The sequence below is a fragment of the Solanum verrucosum genome, unplaced genomic scaffold (assembly GCF_900185275.1).
Source record: "Solanum verrucosum unplaced genomic scaffold, falcon-dt-bn FXZP01000102.1, whole genome shotgun sequence".
Classification (NCBI taxonomy): domain Eukaryota; kingdom Viridiplantae; phylum Streptophyta; class Magnoliopsida; order Solanales; family Solanaceae; genus Solanum; species Solanum verrucosum.
Window position 1 is genome coordinate 5102926 of NW_026019930.1, and position 24528 is coordinate 5127453.

At 32.3% G+C, this 24528-nt stretch overlaps 2 protein-coding genes across 2 annotated transcripts; both read right to left on the reverse strand.

The window, feature by feature from the left end:
• Positions 1–7561: 7561 nt before the first annotated feature.
• On the reverse strand, positions 7562–9226 carry LOC125831287 (uncharacterized). The gene is made up of 2 exons (XM_049510486.1): positions 8636–9226; positions 7562–8078 (listed from the first exon to the last, which is right to left on the reverse strand). Exons 1-2 carry the CDS (start codon positions 9155–9157, stop codon positions 8016–8018), a joined length of 585 nt encoding a protein of 194 aa, XP_049366443.1. The 5' UTR covers positions 9158–9226; the 3' UTR covers positions 7562–8015.
• A 6737-nt stretch (positions 9227–15963) lies between these two features.
• LOC125831198 (amino acid transporter AVT1A) lies at positions 15964–24053 on the reverse strand. The gene is made up of 12 exons (XM_049510387.1): positions 23746–24053; positions 21384–21664; positions 20659–20873; positions 19603–19626; positions 19334–19514; positions 19008–19227; positions 18792–18927; positions 18670–18689; positions 18390–18535; positions 16755–16798; positions 16398–16460; positions 15964–16199 (listed from the first exon to the last, which is right to left on the reverse strand). The coding sequence occupies exons 1-12, from the start codon at positions 23892–23894 to the stop codon at positions 16107–16109; spliced, it is 1572 nt and encodes a 523-aa protein (XP_049366344.1). The 5' UTR covers positions 23895–24053; the 3' UTR covers positions 15964–16106.
• Between the last annotated feature and the right edge of the window lie 475 nt (positions 24054–24528).

Below are 24528 nucleotides of genomic sequence, written 5' to 3' on the forward strand. Positions count from 1 at the left end.
TATAATAAGAGGTAATGTAGTAAAATACATTATTAGGTACTCTTTATCTTGTGCCAAGTAGCTTGGCTATAACTGTCACATAATTGTACGGAAAATGGACATAGCATTACCTATATACTTTGAAAAATGATACAGTAACTTATATTTTCTATTAAACTTTTTGGTAATTTTGAGATAAGTGATGTGAAAAGATTTGGGTAGCAGCAGCAAAGAAGTTGTAGGTGGTGGTTTAATTTCCTTTCCCTAATTTTATTTTTTAAGAGAAATTTTCGCATATAGCCACTCAAAAATAACTTAATAATACTCCATAGCTATAGTTTGCTAATTACGATTCGTAGCTACATGTTAGAGGGAGGAGAGAGGCGAATTGTATATGTATATCTCTCAAATAATTGTATACATGTAATTGGTATACATATGTAAATGTATATCTGGTTAGCGAGATTGGGAGAGGTAGAAAAGAGGCAAGTGAGAGAGGGCAGAGAGTGGAGAGAAGTGAATTGTATATGTATATTTATCATGTAATTGTATATATAGCTGATATACATATGCATTTGTATATCTAGCGAGCGAGATTGGGAGAGGGAGGAGAGAGGCGAGCGAGATTGGGAGAGATATAGGAGAGAGGCAACTAAGAAGGGCAGAAAGTGGAGAAAGACTAATTGTATTTGTACATCTATCATATGATTATATATATGTGTATAATTTGTATTTGTATATATATAAAAGAGGACATGCGACGTAATTACAACTAAAATTAAGTTGTGAACCGTAATTAATTCAAATTGTAGCTATGTTAGTTAATTAACTAGTATATATTTGCTTTTTCACGTAATTTTCCCTATTTTTAACTAGTTTCTAGGTACATGCTTCGCACGTGTGTTTTATGTGAATTTTAATAAATATATTAGAATTACTAAAATTCTATGAAAACATGTATGTAATGAGTAATAAAATGCAAAAGTTACAAAGAAATCTTTAATAATATGTCCAAAAAATACCAAATGAATGGGGTATTTTAGTGTTTCAAATTAATTATTTTTAAGCAACAAACGGTAATTTTTAAACTTTGGTAGCAAACTTTCAATAAAGTCACATATGGCTACTTTGGGCCCAAATAAGAAAATAAACTTACGGTAATAAGACATTCATAGAAAACTAAAGTAAGAAGTCTAATATAGAAAAAACACACACAAAAAAACATAGAAGAGAAAAATACAATGTATACATCCTTCTTAAGGCGTTGATCAATAATAATATAGATGGAAAAATAAATACAAAATTAGTACATGATTTTCCAATTTCTTATCAACCTCTTGCCTCATATCCTATTACAATTCAAGAATTATTTATCTACTTTAACTATCGAATAAAATAGCAATCTTATTAAGGGTTTCATAAAACAAAAAAGATGAACTTATATAGATATAGATATAGATTATGGATAATAAATATTATTAATTGGATAATTAATTAGAAATTAATCCAAGAAAGCTCAATGTCATTAACATTTTAAGTTAAATGATACAATTGAATAGTTAAATGTTTTATAATGCATGTATTTTGTGCTCCTAAAAACACTTTTAAATTGTGTCAAGTGGCACAACACATGTCATTTGATCTTAGAATTAATATACAAGACCCATAAATTATCACTATTTTGCAATTTCATACTTGGATAACTCGTTGGTTTTGTCGCAAGGATTGAAGAACACTGGCTCTTTTATTATCGATATCAATCTATCAATTGAAATAGTGATAATTATGAAAATAAACTTTTAATGGTTTGGGACTTCTTTTCTTTCAAAAAATAGTATTTTCTGGGTTTGATAGAATATTCATTTTCATTCTCAAGAAAGTGTTCATGAAAGAAGAAAAAGATAACTAATTTCAAATGAAAGACAAATATATATACCCAGATCATATTCGTTTTGGAAAAAAATAGTGAAGAAGAAAAAGTAAAGAAAATAAAGGGGAAAAAACTAAAACTGTTATAAAATTATGCTCGTAACAATATAATAATAAAAAGAAGAAGACAAGATAAGTAGATGAAGGAGAAAATTTTCTTCTTATTCAAGTGTGTCCTACAAATGGTGAATGATATATCTATTTATAGTGTTGAGATATCACCTAAAAGGTCATTATGTTAAATAACCAAACAAATAGGTGCATAGTTATCCATAATGGATTATATCACTTTGGAAATATACATACATGAATTCAAGTAATTCATGAATAAATTCAATGGACAATCCAATTAGTTCAATGGATTAATAACACTCCCTTTTGGATGTCCATAGATAATGTGCCTCGTGAAAACCATACTAAAAAAACTCTTTGTGGGGAAAAATTCTAGTGAAGAAAAAAGAATACACATATCTTTTAATACGCATTATTTGTTGCCTCATTAAAAACCTTGCCAGGAAAATTCAGTGAGAGAAAGTCTCAGTCAAGGAAAAAAGAGTACAACGCGTATTATACTCCCCCTAACTAAAACGTCACTTAATTTCTTGTGATGATGTCATCCAATCTTATATATCAGCTTCTCAAATGTTGTTATTGACAGTGTCTTTATGATCAAATCACATTCACGACGATGTTGCGTTCTTGAATTCATCCTGCTATATATTTTCTAGTTTCATGGATATGATGAGCCTTTGAGCTTAGCCGAATAAATTCTTGAAAATCATCTATTCATGACCTCTTGTTGTAAGTAAACTGTTCGTTCAATTTGTTCATAGCAACAATCATATTGTGGACACTTTCATTTGCAATTGATTGTCTTGTAGGATGACTTCATATATGTCTTTGATGTCATTCAACGTCTTCTCGTTAGGGAGGAGTAGAATTTTGTCAATAAATTCACTGCAAAATATTTGATCGTATATAGCAAGGTTCATTAGTGCCTCCAATTGACTGATATATGGAGTTTCATCACTAAGAAGTTCTCCATCCTTCTCTTGAGATTGAAATGAATCCTTATTTATGTCAAGCGATCTCATAATCATTGGGGTATTCAATGAATGTGATTTATCCATATAAAATCGCATAAAAACTTTTCTGTGTATGTTGATTGATGGACAAATATTTCATTTGTGAAATTCTCAATCTATAGGCCAAGACAAAAATTTATCTTACTAGGATCTTTTCATTTTAGATTTCCTTTTCAAACACTCAACAAATTTTGAAACTCTTTAAGAGTGCTAATAATGTTCAAGTCATCAACATACACAACTATTACAACAAATTCAGATCCTAAAAAAATTGCAAGGACAAATAGGGTCATTTTTTTTATCCTTTCTTCCTTGATTATTTCAATCCATATAAGAATTCTCGAAACATTTTTGAAAAAGTTTCTTTCAAACTTTTATATGCTTCAGGCACCTTGAATGCTTCAAGGATTTTTATATAACCTTCATTGTCTAGCTAGACATGACAATTATTCATTATATGCATTTAAGTTTTTCATATGTCGCCAGATTAAAACAAACTTCATTGCATCCACCATAGGAAAAAATATCTCCAATAATGTCAAGAATTTTGCGAAAAATCTTTATGCCCCAAGGCACAAGTCGTACTTGATGTCATATGGTTATACTATCACATAATAATTTATTTGTACCCCACTGACATCATACCTTGATTTATGGACTGTCAGTCCAAAACATCACTTTTCTAAGTGAAACAAAATATACTTGAATTATGAATTTTATTTGGTCAATCATTAATCTGTCCACACTATGAAAAATTTGAATTCAAGATCCTCATCACGATCTATATCATTGAGCGAGACTTCATATCAAAGATATCGTCGACGGTTATTTGATATCGATTCCAATATGATGTAACTTGGTGAGATCTCTTCATTTTTCATCATTTCAGGTACTTGAACCTTTGTTAAGATTTTATGAAGTGTTATGTCGTTGTGCTCCTTTAAAGCACGTGCCTCATTATCATGATCATCTTGATCACTTGCTCATCTCCTTCCTCAAGAAATTTTACATTTGGAATCGATTGGTATACTACGCTTCAGGTGTATTGTAGACCATATCCTTCAAGGATTTCTCATTGGAGCATTTGCAGCTGAATTATAACATAGGGTCAGTAAATTCATCTCGCAATAAATTTGTAATATTATGCAAATGAATTATCCCTTAAACTTCAAGTTTACATTTTTATGAGGATCTAGATAATTTGTAATTCATAATTCACATCACACATAATTTTCAGCTATCAATCATCTCTCCCCCTAATGTTAGAAAATCTAACATTCATCTCAGCCTCATTTGGGAATCATCTTTGTACGTGGTGGAGCAATTAAATCATAATCGCACATTCAACATTTTAGATGAAGATTATTTGGTTTATGATCCTGAACCAATTTTGATTGGGCGCCTTTGTTGGCTTGATGCGTACAAGTGTTGTTACATGTTAAATAAATTAATCTCATACCAAAAAAAAAATTAGAGATTTGTTCTCGTAACCAATGGTTTAGCTATAATTGGAGGTATACAATTTCTGCTAAACTAACTAGCATTATCATTTATCAACATAACTTTATAATTTGGAACTTTGCTCATAATTTCACAATTCGAGCCAATAACCTAACAAAAATCAAATTGAAAGTTGATAACAAACGTGCATGTGACCATACTATAATTGCATCTATTAAATCGTAATAATAAACGGTCCACATAGTAGGTGAACGAGCCCATATTCACTTTTTTATATGTTCCAAATAATTTCAAGGAATACAATCTCAACCTTAGCTGGTACAATATAATTTTTTTCATGAGAATAAGCAGCAAAAGAGAATTTTTTGAAGAATATTTTATTTTTTCAATATATAACTATGTGAATTCTCAATTATTTTTCCATCATATTTTAATCAATATGGCCAACCGATCATGCCAACTGATTTTTATTCCAGTACACTTATAGTTTACTTTTGCATGTGATTTCATCGGCATGCCCATTTTTGTGTGCAACAAACAAGAAGAAAAAAATGGGTAACCTTTTACATAAATATTTATAACCCGCTTCGATTGTAGTAATCTGAAGATATTAAATATTTTCGTAATTTATAGCCTCAATATTTCTTTTTCAATTCATCCGAAACTTAAAAAGTTTCTTTTAAGACTTACTACAACCCCAATATTATTTCTCCAATAATAACATAACTCGTTAGAGCTTGCAATTAATTTTGTGTACTATCACATATGACACCATTCGTATGGTGAGCATCTCCTTCAAGGAGCCTTCAAGGAGAAAATTGTATTATTAATGTCATAATCAAAATTATTACAAGCAAGCAAGACATGTTTCTTGCTTTACTTTTGTCGTACCATAGGTACACAATCAATGACAAATTTGTATTGTCACACAATAATATTATTTTGGTCATGACTTTATAGGTAAGAAATATTACTTCTTTCTTTTGCTCTTTTGGTAGTTCACAATAAACATAACATAATATTTATGACGTATAAACGTACACGACCATTGACCATTCCTACCATATAAAATTTATTTATTTCTCTCAAACCTCCCGTAGAGGTGAGTTGTGGCATATTTCCAACCATACGATATGTTCTTATTCATATATTTTATTTTTTCTCTTCATATTTTGACACATTCACTTTCAAGAAAGGGCAAACATTCACGATGCTTAGTACAAGTTACAATCTCTTCATGAGTTGACCACAACCATTTATACGTGTCATACCTTTATATTTGATATATTTATATGACCTACCTCAACATCACTTTGAAAGGTAAAGTGAACCACCACTTTATATTCTTTTATTTTGATGAAGGATTTATAAAATTTACTAGATTAGGTCCACAAAAATTTGAGTGTCAAATGACCTTTCATACCAAATCACAATAACTACTTTTAACCTTTGAAAGACCATTTTGCAATGATGACTTATAATTTTGTCTTTTGTCATGCATGTATTCATTTGTACAACTACAATAATTATTGACACCTTTCAGACTTATCATGTACTGCTACCACATTCACATAAGAGAATGGAGCAAATCAATTGGGCGAAATTCATGACTTATCATAAAAAATACAATTAGTTTGTCATAGTCATCATTAAATCATCAGTATGGTGCATTAGAACTTTAATCCAACGTCTCATCCACATAAAGTCGTCTTAGGTCATAAATCGGTGGGACATGAACCCAACGTGGTGCATCAAAATTCAAATTGATGGCTTACCCTTTCAATGCGATAGAACTTGAATCTACTGTCTTACCCTCAAACATTTTTCATTATGGTGCATCCAGACTTTAACCTGATGTCTTGTCCTTTTGGTGCGATGGAACCTGAATCCACCGTCTTACCCTCAACCAATAATATAAAGGACCAAAGTGCCATAACACTCGCCATCGAAACTTTAAAGATACAATTATTTCAAAATTCAAGTATCATGACAAAGAAATTAATCACAATGAAGGAAAAAATTAGCACAACCTTCAGAAATATTTGTATTGACAATTGTGCTCATACTTTATAAATATCAAAAGTCTGTGAAATGGATGAACAAATTTCCCCATGGAGCACAGCGTGAACCTCTTAAAAGTTCAACCACAAAAATATCCCTACACTTTCGACATTTCTAGCTATATTAAAATAAAAGATTGAATATCTTGTGTGGTTTTATAAATATCTTATGTGCTTATAAAGCAAAAGTTTCAAAATGAACGGTTCATCATGAAGAATTCCATAACCATTATCTTGAACAATTTTCCCTCAAGATATTAGTTTCTCGAGAGTAGAACATTTGTGTTGATGAAGTGTTACAAATTATGCTCGTAACAATATAACAATAAAGAGAAGAAGCCAGGATAAATAGATGAATGGTAAATGATATCTCTATTTATAGTGTTGAGATATCACCCCAAAGGTCATCATGTTAAATGCCCAAACAAATAGGTACATAGTTATCCAAAATGGATAATATCACCTTAGAAATCTGAATACATGAATTCAAGTAATTCATGGATAAACTCAATGGACAATCCACTTAGTTCAATGGATTTATAACAACAATATAATTTTTGACTTAATTAGTGGTTAAAGAATTCAACGTGGCATTATTTTTTACCTCCAACGAGTTATTCAGAAAGTCACCACAAACTCTGAAAACTTGAGCAGAGTTGCAGCTAAGGGAGAAGAATTTGCAAATAACCCATTCATAGGGTAATAATAATAAACATTCCATCTCTGAAGGAGACTGCTGAGCTTCCTCCAAACACTAATCAAATGATTATGCTAATATGTTTAAAACTTTATGCACTTGCAACTACATAAAAGATGTGCAGGTTTCCCCATAACCAGTTGACAAAGAATCACTGACATCGGAAAATATATACATCTATCACGTTACGTAAGTGCAGGGGTGGCATAATCAGCTCATGAAAATATGCTTTGCTTTAGATTTCTGATGACCATAAATGTCATCATATAATCAAATCTTACGTGGTAAGCAAGATCACACTATAATCCCGATATGGTACTAGTTTTCCTTAATCGTAAAACAGTACAACTGGAAACAAAATGACATGTTATTTGACTTCAAAGTTATACCTCATTAGCTTGTCACACTTCAAACCACTGCAAGGTGTTGAGTTAGCACAACAATAATCTCAACTTCATTTTCAGACATACATCACTTTTTCAATTTACAAAACTTAAAATTATCCCAGATCGTATATATGGTTAGAACAAAATCATACACTTGTAATAACTATACATACATCTACAAACTATTCATACATCACCTGGAGGATTCAGGTTACCATTACCTTGAAGTCTTCAATATCAACAACATGCCATGACACTGAGTATACTGAAGCATTTACGGGGAAACTCTATGAAGTGAATGTCAGATATAGCAAACACACAAAGGAGAAAAAAAGGACTCTTGGATATGCTCCTTGAGGAAGAACCAGTAATTCATCGACATGTCCAAATCCTTCACTAAGCTTTCTTTCTCTCTAATTTAGGATACAGCCCTGGCCTTGCTATTTCCCAGACGTTCTTTAATCAACTTCCTCGATAGGTTCTGCAACAGAATGAATAAGAAATTCTTTTTATAAGTCAAGATTGAGAAATTTAAGATCATTCCAGTACACTTTTCATCAGTTGAGATTGTTAACGTTCATAATCACATTTTAAACAAAAAAGGATAAGGAAGGAAAGAATCTCAATATTTAACCAAAATTGAAATACCACAGCCCTGATGAACAGAGCATGTAACATGTTATTCTTCATACATCGAGCAAAATTCAACTGACGAGGGAAAATAAGCATAGAGATACTAGACAAGTTATCAATACATACAGTGCATCTATATTCAATTGCAATTTGGGGGATTTTAGACCTATAAAAAGAATATGAAAAGACAAGAACCTCGAATGGCTCATGAATACTCAAAGCAAAAGCAACATCACATGAATTCTTTTGTCAATGCTAATGGTATATATCAACGTTCAAGTCTTTTTCAAACGCGAAGAATTATTAACAAGTTATACTACCAAAATAATTAAACATCCACGTTTTGGGCAATTTAAGATTCAGCAAGCACAAATACGAAATAAATTATTAGAAATGGTATCAAACCTCCACAATTCTCCCACGATTATCGAACAAAATGAGATCTTCCAGCAACCCATCATTTGTAATGGTGCAATCACGTGGAATCTCGAAAAAAGAAAGCGAAAACTGCTTAGAAACAACTCCTACATCAAAATAAATCAACCCAGAACTAGGAATATCAACACGGATCCCTTTAACAGAGAACCAAAGAAAGAGTTCCTCAGCCGCTACACCAGAAATTTCTGAAATCTGACCATAATTTAGGATACCCGACACGGTACTATCATAACGTAAATGGGTTTCGAATTTGGCAGCACAGGACTGCGGCAGATGTACCTCAAATCGACCTGATGATGGATCTATTGAAAAATTGTTAATTCCTTTAGGTAGAAGACCAACAGGGAGTCCATGGGAGTTAAGAACATCATAAATTGAAGATGATGAAAAAGAAGCAAATTTGTTGTTTACAGAAATGGAGAAAGGTGAAGCTGATGATGATGATGAAAGAAGGAAGATTGTGAAGAGAGTGAAATGCATTGATTCCATTTCTGAAGAGGAATTTTGTTAAGGTTAGGGTTTAGGGAGAGAGGATCCAAGGTAAACTGGTAAAGGAAGAGAACAATTCCTTTCTCTTTCTGTTTTTGTTCCCTTTTTATTATAAATGCACATACTATAGGAGTATTATTTTCTTCCTTTTTCAGTTTGAAATTTAAATATGATTCTACTTTGAATAACAAATTTAGAAATTTCCTTAGAAAACATAGATTCTATGTGTACTTACTTATTTAGAAAACTAAGTGGACGGTCATGAAAAATCTAATATTTTGGGCAATTTACACAAATTTCACTATTTTAAGATATAATTACTTAGATTGATAATAGTTTGCAATATTATATTTTGGATCTTAGATACATGTATCTCGTATCAAGTACTCCCTCCGTCCTATTTTATATGTCATTTTTTTCTATAAATAGTTGGTCCATAATATTTGTTATTTCATAAAATCAATGCATAAATTATCATATTCTTCCTTTTTTACCCTTGTGAGTTATTAGACTTGAAAATATACATTTGACCAACTTAGAAAAGCTAAGTAAATAATTCATGTTCATTGGTTAAATTAATTAATCAAAATAAATTAATTCATATTCATTGATTGAAAACTTGAGTTCCAAAAAAAAAAAAAAAGGTAGAAGGGTAAAGTTACATTATTTCTTAATGCAAGTGCAAAGTAAAAAGGTGGCATATAAAATGTGACGGAGAAAATAGTAATTAAGGGATATAATTGAAAGTCATTAATTAGTAAATGTGTTTAATTAAGAAATATGACTAAAATCCAAAAAATCATTAATTAAGAAAAATCAGGAAACAACTTTAAAGGATATGGCATATCATAATTTCTAAAGAACAGTCAAAAGATTCTCTCTTTTTTCAGCAAAGCAAAGTTTAGACTTCTTAACTACTCTCTCCATTTCATATTAATTAAATTTTTGAGATATTTTTTTATTTTTCAAATTAACTTAATTGTTCAGTTTTTAAGACTACTTTTAGAGTGTTCTTCCAATTTTACCCTTCGTTTGAATTTTCAATATGATGACTTCAATAAATTTGACAATAATTAATAAGGGTAAAAATGGAAAACTATGTTTAATTTATGTGTTAATCTACTTTTCTTAAAGAGTGTGAAACGCCCTCAAAAATTCAATTAATATGGAATTGAGGGAGTATTATTCAGATGCATGTGTATATGTTGGCAGATACATATACACTTAATCAGATACAATGATAAAAATTAGATACATATAATTTTAATTCAATAATGTGTCGAATACAACAATAATGTGTGATAGATGCGTCTCCAAAAATACGTAAATCTCCAATACATGCTTATATTTATTCAGATACATATACACTCAATTAGATATATTGATTAAAAAAAATTGATACATATAATCTTAATTCAATAATGTGTCAGTTACATGCGTAAATCTCCAATAATGCATAAATCTCCAATATATGTGTATATTTATTCAGATACATATACACCTAATTAGATACACTGATTAAAGAAAATGAATACATATAATCTTATCAATAATGTGTCAAATACATCGATAATGTGTCAGATACATCAATAATTTCAATCTGATCCAAAAAGTCTATTTCTCATCTTTTTCCTCCTTAAAGTTTATCAACGTTGTTGCATTTTTGGTTTTTAAAATTTAAGCTGGTAATTTTTATGCCGTTTTCAGAACAACAATAGATGACACTCTTCTCATTTGGAGAATCACTAGTCATGTAAAAAAAATAAGAATAACTCTAAGTCAATGGAGTTTTACCTTCACTTTTAAAAATTAGAAGACAATTAATTGAAATCTATCAAGGATACATGACTTTGAAAATAATTAAATAGACACAAACTTCAAATTATTGTGTTGTTATTTTAGATTTCAATTGTAAAGGTTTAATGGTGGAATTCATAGGGAAAGAAGGAAGAAAGAGAGAAAACAATGGTACGGTGGAGATGAGGGTTGATGAGAGAGAGAGAATTGATTAACATGGAAGCTTGAATTTGGATGGTTTAATTGTGCAAATAATTAATTTTAAGGGATATGAGTATGTGATAGTATATTCAATAATATATGGTATAAAATATTAAAAGTGATAATATATGTAATTGTTTGAAAATAGAGGTAAAGTTAGTATATATGGTACGAATGTATGTCTAATAAGGTAGCTAATCATATTTTAAACACATATTTTTTTTTATAAATAATATTTAGAATTTGAATGTATTCTTCTTAAAATATGTTTTATACCTTCAATTTATATATTTATATATAAAAGATAAACATAGATAATGTGATTTGACATATCTCTATGACTTCTATTTGCATTTATTATTTTTTTTACCTTTTTTCCTATTTAAATTAATTATTTTATTATAAACCTAGATTACTTAATTTATTACTAATCTACATTTTATTAATGGGGGAACATTTATACCAAAAACTTTTTATATGTCAATTTACAAGCTGTAATTATCCATAACTCACACAATAATTTTATTTATTTTTACATTTTTTTTATCTTCTTCTAATTATAAAATTTATATCTATGTCTATATATAAAACTCATAAATTATGTATAATATAAATATAAATGTAGATATCTAAACAAGGTAATGTGACACGATTCTCTCCTCATTTTCTGTTACATATTTTTCTTAATTCATTCCATTTATTAGATAAAATAATAAACCATAAATATTCCATATGTCCCTACATGGTAAAGGAACGATATTAATCATTTGCCATCCCACTTCACAGGTTAATCATTTCACATTCCGTACCTAACAGTTTTTTATATCTAATTAAACACTGTATTGATAATGGCAGTTTTTTTATTTGTGTAACTTCTAATTCCAAAAATATTTATTGTGCATTAATCTCTCGCAATTACAGTACTACTAATTAATTTCTATGCCTTCAAATATTCTCTTTATGTGGTATATATATACTTTAGCAGTTTTTATTTAAAATATTCATTTATGCAATGCATTTTCATTTCATGTATAGCTACAATGAGTTTTGTAGATCTTAAGCTAGCATGCAAATATGCTTGTTCTATTTATGGGATTGCTTTATCAAAATGATGTAATGCATATATATATATATATATATATATATATATATATATATATATAAAATATCTCTATAGAATATATGTTAAACTTCTCCTTCTAAATCGAACTGCCCCTCAAAAGTCATATGTAATTGAAATTGTCCTGAATTTTAAAAAAAAAACATCTTAACTTTGCAACCGTCCTATTATTCCACTAAACAATTATGAACTGATATTATTTTATCATTTTTTGATCAGTCTCAGATTTTAAGAAGCAAGTGTGTTCACATACAAATCATTACATGACACGTGTTAATTTAATTAAAATGTATTTTTTTTTTCATTTTAAGTTTTTTCTTTCTCTCTCTCTTTAGTTTTGACTTATTTTAATTTTGATTTCATCTTAAATACCATTTCATCTTCCACCCCGACTTTTAAGCTGATCCATTTCTCCATTTTCTTTCTTTTTCTTCACCTCCCACGTTAAGTTGAACCCCTCTCCCTTTTTTTTCTTTTCTTTTTCTTCTTCTTATCCAATCAATTTTTTTATTTCAGTGATTTTTTTATTTAAAAAAAAAATCATACTATTTTCTAGACTTTATTGAATTATTGATAACAAAACTAATTATTTTTCTAAGAAAATTTAAAATTTTGAAGGTATCATCAATTACTTATTTTCATATAACTTCAAAATTAGAAATCATAATTTCAAATGAATCAATGAGTTCCCCGAAAATTGAAAGAACTTGATTGAAAGCGGATAAAATAAACTTTATGATACCTCCTAATCATCTTGAAATCTAATGGATTTATCAAATTGTTTGAAATGTAAGAAAATATTTAGATAAAGTTTTAAAATTAAAGAGAATAAAACTAATAGTAGTAAAAAAAGAATGAAGTTGTGGTAAAAATGATGACATTGAAAATAAGAATCTTCAATATAATGGAGATGACAATGAATTTTTGAAGAAGAAAGAAGAAAGAAAGAGAAAATAATAAGGAACCAAAGTTAAAACAATAAGAAAATATATTTTATAATAAAATACTTGTAAAAAATAAAATTATACTAATTATTTTCGGTTGCTCACTCTCTTTGAGAGAGTGCACACACTCTCTATGTAAGGTGGAAAAAATTATGTAATTATATTAGTTCAAGATTGTTTAGTGGGGTAATAAAACGCCTGCATAATAAGGTGTCTTTTTAAAAATTTAAGACAAATTCAAGTGTCATTTTATGTTTTTTCTCTTATAAAATATAAAACTACAAAGGAGGCAAATAATATTTTGTCTATTTGAAATCAATCAATACATAATAGCAACAGTCACTAAAGCAAACGAAGAAGGGAGAACTTGAATTGCGGAAAACTTGCATTGCATTGCATTGTGTATGCAAATAATAGATACTAAAAAATCAACCAGCTGATTAAGAGTTGTGGGACGCTTCTCTGTGTAGACATAAAACAGTGTGAAATACGTAGTACAAATATGTCAATCTATATATATAAGGGCAAAGGGTCAAAAATACCCCTCAACTTTGTTTTATTAGTTGATTTTACCCTCGCCGTTAAAATGAAGTTAATTTTACTCCTCCCATTACTAATTTCACCAAATTTACCCCTCAATTGGATGAAAAACCCAAATCAACTAAAATTACCCAATTTCAATTAAATAACCCAATTTTTTCTCTTTGTAATCCGAACCCGACCCATTTATACCAAATAAAAACACCAAATCAAGCTCCGGCAATCCCCATTCATTTTCTCCATTTTCCGGCAAAACACCACCAAAACAACCTCCAAAGGACCACCACTCAAAACCCCCAAAAACCATAAACAACATCAAGCAGAAAACATTAACAACAAACCCATTTTCCTCTACTTTCCGGTGACGACAACAAGACCTTTCTTCCAGTTCCAAGCTGGAACAACATTAACCAAATCACCCACCGCCGGAATCATTCAAACAACCGCGAAACCGACCTGAAACAGCTCTCAAACACCACCCTCTCCACGCCAAAATCCAGTGGTAAAACCACACTTCAGCCCACCAGAACCCAAACCTCCATCACCCAAGCTAAAACAACCAGCAAATGACCACCAGACCACCAGTTCTCCGACCTCCAAACAACCAACCAACAAAACCCCGACCAAAACCCCATCGGAAAACAACTGAAACACCGCTAACAGATCAAACCAACAACACAATCAGTCGAGAATCAAGGCTCAAAAACAACAGCCACAACTTCATATCCGCCTAGGCTCAACAAGCAAGCAATAACATAGTTTTAGATCTGCCCGCAGAAAAGCAAAATTCGATAATTGAACGAGCTCCAAGCTCTGACCACACTAGTGTGCTAAATCTCTCTAATCTTCTTCATATACTTCCTCTATTGAATGTGGTCATGGAGGAAACCCACTGTCAATCTTGGATGGGATTTTCATTGCAGTCAAGGATGACAGTGATTGCTATTTTCATCCGGGTATTTGTTTAACTTCATATTTCCTCCGTAAATATCTCTGTCATTTTTAGCTGAACATTTTTCCCTGTTAAAAAGTGCAGGTGGTTCTAAATGGTTTCATGAGGTTTGCCAGGTGAAGGCAGATGGGGTTTCTGTGTCAAAATTATGAAATAGTGGTGCAATTTTAGTAGGAAGGACAAATATGCATGAGTTTAACTACAGAACATTTGCTGTCAATTTTAGTAGTATGTGTTTCAATGGAAGAAGGAGATGGAGAAGATTAGAGAGCTGGGTTTAGGGTTCTAGTTTGATATAAATGGGTCGGGTTCGGATTAAAAGAGAAAATCGGGTCATTTATTTGAAATTGGATAATTTTAGTTGATTTGGGTTTTCCATCCAATTGAGGGGTAAATTCGGTGAAATTAGTAACGGGAGCGGTAAAATTAACTTCATTTTAACGACGAGAGTAAAGTCAACTAATAAAACAAAGTTGAGGGGTATTTTTGACCCTTTTCCTTATATATAATAAAGCTAAATGAAGATAAGGTGATGTGACATTTCTCTATGGCCTAGATTTGTATTTATCTTTTTTTTCTAAATTTTTTTGACATTTTAATTCATTTTCTGCAAAAAAATATCAATAATAATTTATGATATTATATCAAAATTTAATGCATAAAAGGTATATAAAAAATAGTTATTACTATCCCACTTTTTCATATGCAATTGTGTTGTTACAAAAACTCGTCTTAATTTACCACCTTTAATATTCATCATGAAAGAAAAATGTAAATGATATCTACAGATCTGTTGAGGTCATGTATTAATATAAATATTATAAAAATAGAAGAGGCGTATGAATTCAAATAATTTGTTGGAATTCTTGGGTTGGCATCTTCTTCTCTACCTCTTTATTTTTTTTTCTCCTCTTTTTTTGCTTTTTGTGCAAAATTATGAAAAAAAATTTATTGACAACTCACATCCGTCATTTCGTTCACTTGATGCAAGTACATGAAAAATAGAAAACTATAAACTAATTAATTATGACCTTACCATATAGGGTTTTTACCCTCAGCACAAGTACAGATATATACCATGTATATATTTTACAATGTCTCATAAGATTATTTTGATCAACTCAACATCCTAGTTTATGTTGTTTACTCTATAATGCAACAGATACTTTCTACTTGAAACACTAGCAGCTAATACACACTGAGAACGATACCCCATAATTATACAGCAATAGGGGGTCGTAAAATTACTATAAAGTGAAACTGAGAAGAAGATGGAGAATATTTGGGAAAGATCATCAAAAGTACAGGACAGTAAATAAGAATGTTTTATGGCAAACATGTCCACCCCCACCCTAAAGAAAAGGGGGTCTGGGGTGTGTGTGGTTAGGCTTTACTTCAATACTTGTTTGCGATTCCTGACAGTGAGGAGTAAGTTCCAAGAGCAGCACTTACAATGCCAACTGCAATAACGGTGATGCTAAACACCCTCTACAAACATGTCAAACATAGGTGATGTTATTGAGACTATCAAATGTTCCACCAACAAAAATTAATAGTAATCAAGAAAATGGGAAACTGGAAATGATATGTTCTCGTATTTTAGTCATATTCTGTAACTAGTAAGCAAAACCGCGAAACAGTATATGGTTTGTTAAACAAGCTAAAAGTTGATGTCAACAAAGATACCTGTGTCCTTGTTGCTTTCTTTCCGATGATCTTTAGGTAACATAAAGCTGGCATTATTACAGACTGAAAAAAAGAAGAAATTAGGAGCTGACGTATACTCCTTAGAATAAAAAATGATAAAGAGATGAGCAGAAATTAAATAATCAGTGGAGATATCCACCCGAACATCTAAATATCAGGGAGGAACATAGTGTAGTACAGCAAAGGTAAATTAGGTTGCACTACATAGGTTAAATAAGCTTTGGACAATTGAAACTGAAAGCAAGCTTTGAAAGTTTGCATATATATGAAAAAGAGTATCATCAGTGATATGAAGAACATAAGTTCAGGATCCAATAAAACTGGGAAAGAGCTTACCACCAGTATACTGAGAAGAGAACCAATCAGAGCCATCACAAGACCTGGAACAAAGATGATTTATCACTGTATAATTAGAAGTTGTCGCATAAAATTATTTAATCAACCAAAATCCCCTAAGGCGAAGCTTTTTGGTTGATGTACGAATTTGGTGCTTTAGGAATGCAATTCACAGAGGAAGAGCTTCCATCACAGCTTAAACTCTCCATATTACTTTGTTATTCCAAATGCAATCCATATCTTAATGGATTTAAAATGGTGCAAGCACAACCAAAAATATCCAAGCAAATTATTCCGGTTGTTATGGGCAATATATGTGCTTAATATATATATCAAAACCATTTTTTTCTGGGGCCTATTAAAAGCATATCTTTCTGAACCTCCATATTTACGTCATCCTAATCCTATCTATAATAGCTTCTTATTTAACCAGCAATGCTGAATCTTCGTGTCAGCTTGTTTTCAACATAATTGTAAAGAACCCAGATCAGAACGCTTCATACAGCTAATCTTAGTCATACAAGCTCTAATATGATTTATATAAATATCTATGAACTCTATTGAATATTATCCCAGAATTGTCACACAAACCAAAGCAAGTGACAGCAGTAATATTTGCAACTAGAAGAGCAATTGGCCCTAGGGAGATTTGGTTAATTCGTTCAATTTTGATATTAGAAACACAATACATCACTAAAAAGTTGACTTGGATTTAGTCTATTGACTGTGATTTCCATATTTTCCCCCCTCTCTTTTTTGGAGGTAAAATGAGATTAGACGGGATAGTACCAGCCTTAAATTCTCAGTCTTCTAGGAGCACTGATAATAGATGAAAATGCAGCATATAATTAAATTAGGATAGATGAAATGGAGCACTGCTACGAGATGTGTATACATGATACTTAACAAAGTGAAAATCAGAATAAAGCAATTGTGAGCCCGACAAAGTTTCATATGGTGAATACTGACCTCCCAAGGTCTTAACATATCCAAACAATGTATGCTGTAGAAATGCATAAGTTGAGATCAATACAAGGGATAAAGGATTCATGTTGGCCAATTTAAACTTAACTAACAACAAAGCCACACAAAAATCATATCGACGAGATCACCTAGTTGGATTTAAGGTTAAATTGTTGTTCCACTAACATTAGATCACATGTCTGCCCAAAACTTTTCTAGTTCAGTTAAAGACTTGTATATTTGTGTAGGAATAAGTATGCTATTTGAGGATCTCTTGTTTCTTTTTTTACGAAGAAGAGGGGCTCTTGTTTTAGAAAACTAATTTGCTTTCAAAGACAAACTTATGGTAATGGATTAGAACGTGCCAGAATAAACCGGACTTGATGCAGATTATTCAGGATTTCCAGATTATATGTATAAAGAACAAGTATCATAAGCTGATAGGAGAGTCTTAGGTTTTTTCCTTTTAATTACGCAGAAGGAAGTGATGTGCATTTATAAAACCCCAAGTAATGTAGATAATCTTTTTAAACTCTGATAAAAGATGGCAATTTTATCTCAAAACTAGAGGCTTTGTCCTTGCTAATAGCTACTTGAGAATAGCCTTAGGTGAACTAACTGGCGTTTAAAATATCAAGTTAAAGATCATAACTGAAAGAGAATGTTACGTACCAAAAAAGGGGAGAAGAAATGCAACACATACTGTAGAAAAGACAAGCACTGTCCTTAAGAGAATAAAACACCAGAGACTACTAGAAATTCTCTCGGGCAGCAATTCCTCTATGCATCTTCCCAAGGGATTCATCAGCAACGCATATCTGTGCAAGTGTGAGCTTTAAGGAAAACCATAGGATATGAATAATTATCTATTTTGTTGACTCAAGCAATCTAAAGTGTAAACTAATATTCCAGGAAAAAGGAAATGTCAACAATTGACAGTGAAAGAGGATACTTTGTGAACGGGCTGATAACCTGCATGGTAGAGAAAAATATACATAAAAATGAATGATAGAAAAATAAGATTCAGGGTATTTATTTATTTTGGGGGGAAGGTGGGGAATAGAGAGCACATACAGTGGTCCATACTGCAACTCTTGAAGCAATTGAATTATCCGGCATATTTAAAGTTATCTGGGATAATGTGCTTTGACCAAACATGAGATACCCCATCATTGCAACACCTCCATATATGAGAATACACAGAATAAAGCTGCATAATAAGAAAGTGCAAGTCCTCAAAAGACCATAGATGAGAATGCGTAAGGCAGTTCAACAAGTAGAAAACCATACCATATTATAAGTGCAACATTGAATTTTGACTTGTCAGCCATAGATTGGTAGATGTTTGGAAACACTGAGTGCCCAGAGTAACAAAAACCATACACTCCGATAGAAAAAGGAATACCACTCCAGTTCACAACCTGACCGGTATTGTGAAATCCAACTCCATCCACCGTACCAAGGAAAATCACACACAGAACAATTATCATGGTTGCGAAGACCCCACAGGCTGCAAAAATGTCAATAAGATTCTCAGATGATGGTTGAACACCATCTATGCCAAGAGTACTGGTGTTTGAAGCAAAGTGAGTGCTTTATGTTGTTCAAAGGAGCACCTGAGAGGTATGATATTACATGAAGGTCCCTCAACCAAACAGTTGGCAGAATAATCAGGGCAGCCAGAATCCCAAAGAAGTGAATTGAATCAAGTTTAAGGCCTCCCAAGTTCAGTGAAGATCCAGGAAAAAGGCTAGTAAGGTTATCTCCTTCCAAAATTATAAATTCTACACAATATGACTGCATCAGTTGAACAAATATTAGAGGTCTGATTTTAAGGAGTCTAGGCGAACAATAAAACTAGAGTCTAAGTTCAATCTTCACTTACATATAGCTCCAAGTACAAGATAATCTGCAAAGAAATAGCAGAACAGCATCAGAATATTGTCAGGAAAGACGAATGATCCACAATGAGCAACCAAATTTCTCTTTATTCATGTAAGCAAAAATCACTTTCTTATAGTTTCAGCAAAGTAACTTTATATTTAGGCCAAAAAGAGGGCCAGTATTACTCCATGTAGGCACCATGAATAGCAACTCCCCCAGAAAATCACAAAATGCCAGCCAATCTGAACAAATATACACTAGTAGTTCAGAAAGCTACATTTACTGGTTAAAATTAACATTTTGTTCCCACTCCATGAAATGAATTGATCTAACATGTAATAACATTTTCAACTAACGGAAGCAAATGAAGTTCACATAGTTGGAATGGTAGGGATAATAAGGACATTGCTGTTATTGACAGGCTTTTTTGGTATCAAACAACTAGCTTGATACGCCAGAGATTTTTCTTTGATCGCTTATCTATCCAAGTAGATGAAAGGCAAACAGAATGTGGTTGATGATATTGATTTTCTTAATATGTGGATTAGTGGAATGAAGCAAAGAGGCAAAACAATTGATTTCCCAACCAGAAAAGGCGCCTATAGTAGCTTCTTTTTTTTTTCACCCTCCCTAGGAGCTCCCACCCCTTTTTGCTCCCTTGGTGACTCGAACTCGCAACCTTCGGGTTGGAAGTGAGGGGTGCTTACCATCCGAGCAACTCCCTCTCGTCGCCTATAGTAGCTTAGAAGGAGGATTGGTTGGAAAATAGGTGTGAGAAATCATGGATCATAACACATCATAAACACACAAAATAGTTAATTGCCATTCAACTGATTTGCAGTTAATTATTAAACAAAGAGTTTTCAATTAACCTAAATAAGAAATAAAGAAAATCCAGTCCCAGTAGCAAAAGATAATAGGGGTACGACATTACTAGGATAAAAGGGAGGGTCTAGTACAGTTAGTTCTTTAAATTACTGATCCACAAGATTCTCACAGCTCAAACTTGGAACTGATTACACATAGGATCACTCAACTGTAGATTAAACTAACTTACAGATATAATAATGCGTCCAAATTTTCCAAATGCAGCTTCTCCAATATCGGGATAGGTTAAGATTCCTTCCCTACTCTCAAAGCAATGTTTCATAAGAGAAGCTGTGTACCAACATATGACTGCAAAAATCACCAACACTAACAAACTAGCCCAGCCAGCTTCTTTCACTGTATAAGGAGTAGAAAGCAGTCCAACTCCAGCCATGACATTTACACCTAAGTCAGATAAAAAGAGAAGCAGGATATGAAATAAATTTGCACAAAGAGATCTTAAATACTACTATCAAGTAATAAGTTCAACCGATTCTTTTCCTCTCCAAACAAAAAATCAAACTAAACAGATCTAGCAGCATCTTCATGCAGAAAGATTGCAGTTGTTTTATTTAAATGATAAAGTTGTTGACTTGGAAATACACGATCCACAATTGTCATTTCCATAACAGTGTTTTTTGGTCTACATTGGGGCAGCGATCCAAGGGAAACAACAAACATGAAGGACAAGTTAATCTTTGCATATCACTTATTAGCAGCTTCAGAACTTCTGATTTCCAAATACTAAGATTTGACTTCTAAGTATATTTATTCTCAGGTATAGCCCATAGTATAGCTATCTATTCACTGGAAGTTGATTCATCCTGCACATTTTATATAGTCAAAGTCTCAAAGATTCTGAACTACTGATATAACATAAGAAAGGATTCTGAACAGCATTGAGGTTTTCCTTACCATTGAACACAGTCTGCGTTAAGCTGCAGCCATAGGGAATTGGAAGCTCCCCAGTCAATTGCTCATGCAAAGAAGAAGCCTTCTCTGACAAAGATGCTTTTGTTACTGAGATTCCATCTGCAACATTTTGCTCCTGAACTTTTTCCTTTTCAGAGAGCAAATGTGTCCTCAAATCTGAGTCCAAGAATCCTTTACTATCGAATTCAGATATAATACTGGATCCACGTCGTATGAGTCCGAAATTAGGTGATGCGGCAATCGTATATGAGTTAATTGTCTCTCTGTCATCATAAATATGAGTAGCATAAGAAACGTTTTCTCTTCCATCCTTCTAATATGAGAAGATTTTTTATATAAAGATAAATAATTTTTCATAGTGGAGTTCTAAACTCAATCATTTAACACCAAAGCTACGGATGAAAAGTGACTGTCTTTTTCTTCAGGATAGTCTATCAGCTCCTAACTTCAAAGACACAGTCAATAAGCCCTCACCTCCCATGGGCTATCAGAAATCAGTGGCCAAAAATGTGGGGTAATTCTGTGATCAAAGTGGGTAATGGCAGAAAGACCATGTTCTGGAATGATATATGGGTGGGGCAAACACCTCTGAGGCAACAGTTTCCAGACATTTACAATCTCAATCAACAGAAGCTAGCTACTATTTCAGAGATCACAAATGCACAAGGTTGGAATCTATCCTTCAGAAGACTCCTCAATGACTGGGAAGTGGAGAGAATGATCCAGTTCTACAATACCTTGGAACAAGCTAAGAGTCTCAATTTTGAGGAAGACAAACTATTATGGAGTTTGGACAAAGGTGGCAAGTTCAGAGTGAAAGCAGCCTACAAGATGCTGAATATCTCAACAGAAACCAAGGAATGGTGGCCATGGAAGATGATCTGGAAAGGGAAGATACCTCATAAAGTGGCCTGTTTTACTTGGCTAGTTGCAAGTCAAGCAGTTCTGACCCAGGACAACCTTATGAAAAGGGGCAGGCAGTTATGCTCTAGATGTTTTTTTTGTGAAGCTGTAACAGAGACAGTAAATCATCTTTTTCTGCAGTGTAAAGTGACTGGAAAATTATGGCAATGGTTCATCAATCTGAGGGGTATTGGATGGGCCATGCCAAGGCATACTTCAGAAGTACTAGCATGTTGGAATAGAGATGGAAATCAGTCAGAACACAAGGAGAGATGGAAGATTGTCCCTTCTTGCATCTGGTGGACAATCTGGAAGGAGAGAAACCAGAGATGTTTTGAGAACAAGAACATTCCCTTCCAAAGTATAAAGATGAACTGTTTAGCAACTTTTTACTTTTGGTGTATACATTCTGTACCTAAGGATATAGGGGAAATTAACCTATTTCTAGACAGTTTAAAGGAATATAGGAGATAGATTTTGTTTTGGGCTGTCCTTTCATACTTTTGATGTAACTATGTAGGAGCACACTATTGGTGTACTCCTTTTGTTTATAATACCAGTTAACTTTCTCAAAAAAAAAAGCCCTCACCTCCCATAGAATCCAAAAACACCCACTTTTCCCTCTTCTTTGGTGTAATGGTAAAGTCCACCCAATGGCCCCTCCAACCTGGGAGGCCTTGTAGTGGCTTCTCCCACTTTGTTCTCTTCATGACTAATTGACTCGACTTTGAACTTCAGAATGACCCTCTCTAATAGGCTATCCCTCCCATTTCCCAACTACAGCTTTAATTGCACACTCGCAAACTTGGCCTACCTAACCAAACCCTTTTCAAACATTGATTTGTAGAGATACATTTAAAGTGACATCGGTACAATAACATCTAAGCTTTAATCTATAATTCTAATCATCTTTGTCCCATCCTACGTCATTCAAATGCAATGCCATCATACCAATACAAGGTACCTCCTCAAATCATAATAATCTTTTTATATCGAAAAAATGAGGGGGTGCTCACATTGAAGATGAGTATGAGGACAAGGCCTAATCCTTAGTCCTCCATTTTTTCCTGATTTCTCTCTTATTTAAATCAACCACTCCACTCATGCAAAGTAACTCGCTTAACCTTAAGCTGATATCAGATATGCTATTTTAAAGTATTTTTCATAGAACTAATTTCAAACAAGATCAATTTCATTTGAGGAGTAAAGCCCACAGCCGAAGGCAGAATATCAGCCATAGAGCAATTGAAAAAGAAAAAAAGAATGAAGTTCCTATGTTACTTCCTACTGGTATAAGATTGGATTTACATCAGATCCTTTTCACAGTTGTTATCGCCTAATCAATTTCAGATAAAACAAATCCATAGATTCAAGACAAACAGAAACAATAAATTGATTTCTTCCCTAATCATTGATGGACAAGTTGAAAGTAAATTTAAACCTGAAACTTTGGGGCCATTGCTGAGAAGCAAATGGAGCATCATCATCATCATCGTCGTCATCGTCACTCATATTGACGCTATTAGCTTCGACATCATCTGAGTCATTCTCCGTTAAGTAATCTAAAAATTCTTCATCCTTCTTTGACATGGCTATTTCCAATCAAATAAAAAGCTACTCACAACTATATACTACAGTGCATGTGGAGAAGGAGCTGTAGAAAAGACATTGATTGAGGCCTTTTGAATACGTTTCGAGATTTCCAGAATCATTGGAGTGGCCACGTTTGTCTGCATATGGTATGATGAGTCATTGGTGGTGTAATGGACGAATGAGAATCAACGGAGAAAATTATTCTTATGACTCAACCACATAAACAAATAACAAACAGACACACAAGGAGCAGCAACAGATCTACTCCTTTTTTTCTCTAATTTTATTAATGGGATGAAACAACTCCTCTCTATTTACGTGTCAAGTGTGTTTTTTTACTCAAATTTGTCTTTTTATTATTAATAAAAATTTATAACAGTACAAATCTTATGAAATAATTAAGACCACAAGTTCCATATTTTTAAATAGTAATAAGAACAATAATATATTTAGTGAAATTTCGCGCATAGAGTTTGGAGAAGTATTTTGAAAAGGTAGAGAGGTTGTTTAAGAAAGTCTCTTGCCTCAGGTAAAGCATAATAAAAATCAAGCATGTAAAATACTTAAAGTAGCAAAAAAAACATTTTAAATAATTAAAAAGAGAACAAGCAACAACAATAAATAACAAAAA

Bases quoted from the DNA above. Each gene is read 5' to 3' on its own strand.
- LOC125831287 (XM_049510486.1), bottom strand. From the start codon at position 9,157: ATGGAATCAATGCATTTCACTCTCTTCACAATCTTCCTTCTTTCATCA. The intron at 8,079-8,635 runs GTTTGATACCAT...ATTCTGTTGCAG, and splicing joins ATCGTGGGAGAATTGTGGAG to AACCTATCGAGGAAGTTGAT.
- LOC125831198 (XM_049510387.1), bottom strand. From the start codon at position 23,894: ATGTCAAAGAAGGATGAAGAATTTTTAGATTACTTAACGGAGAATGAC. The intron at 18,536-18,669 runs GTATCCTCTTTC...ACACTTGCACAG, and splicing joins GTTATCAGCCCGTTCACAAA to ATATGCGTTGCTGATGAATC. The intron at 16,799-18,389 runs GTACGTAACATT...TCTTTGTTCCAG, and splicing joins ATTTCTTCTCCCCTTTTTTG to GTCTTGTGATGGCTCTGATT.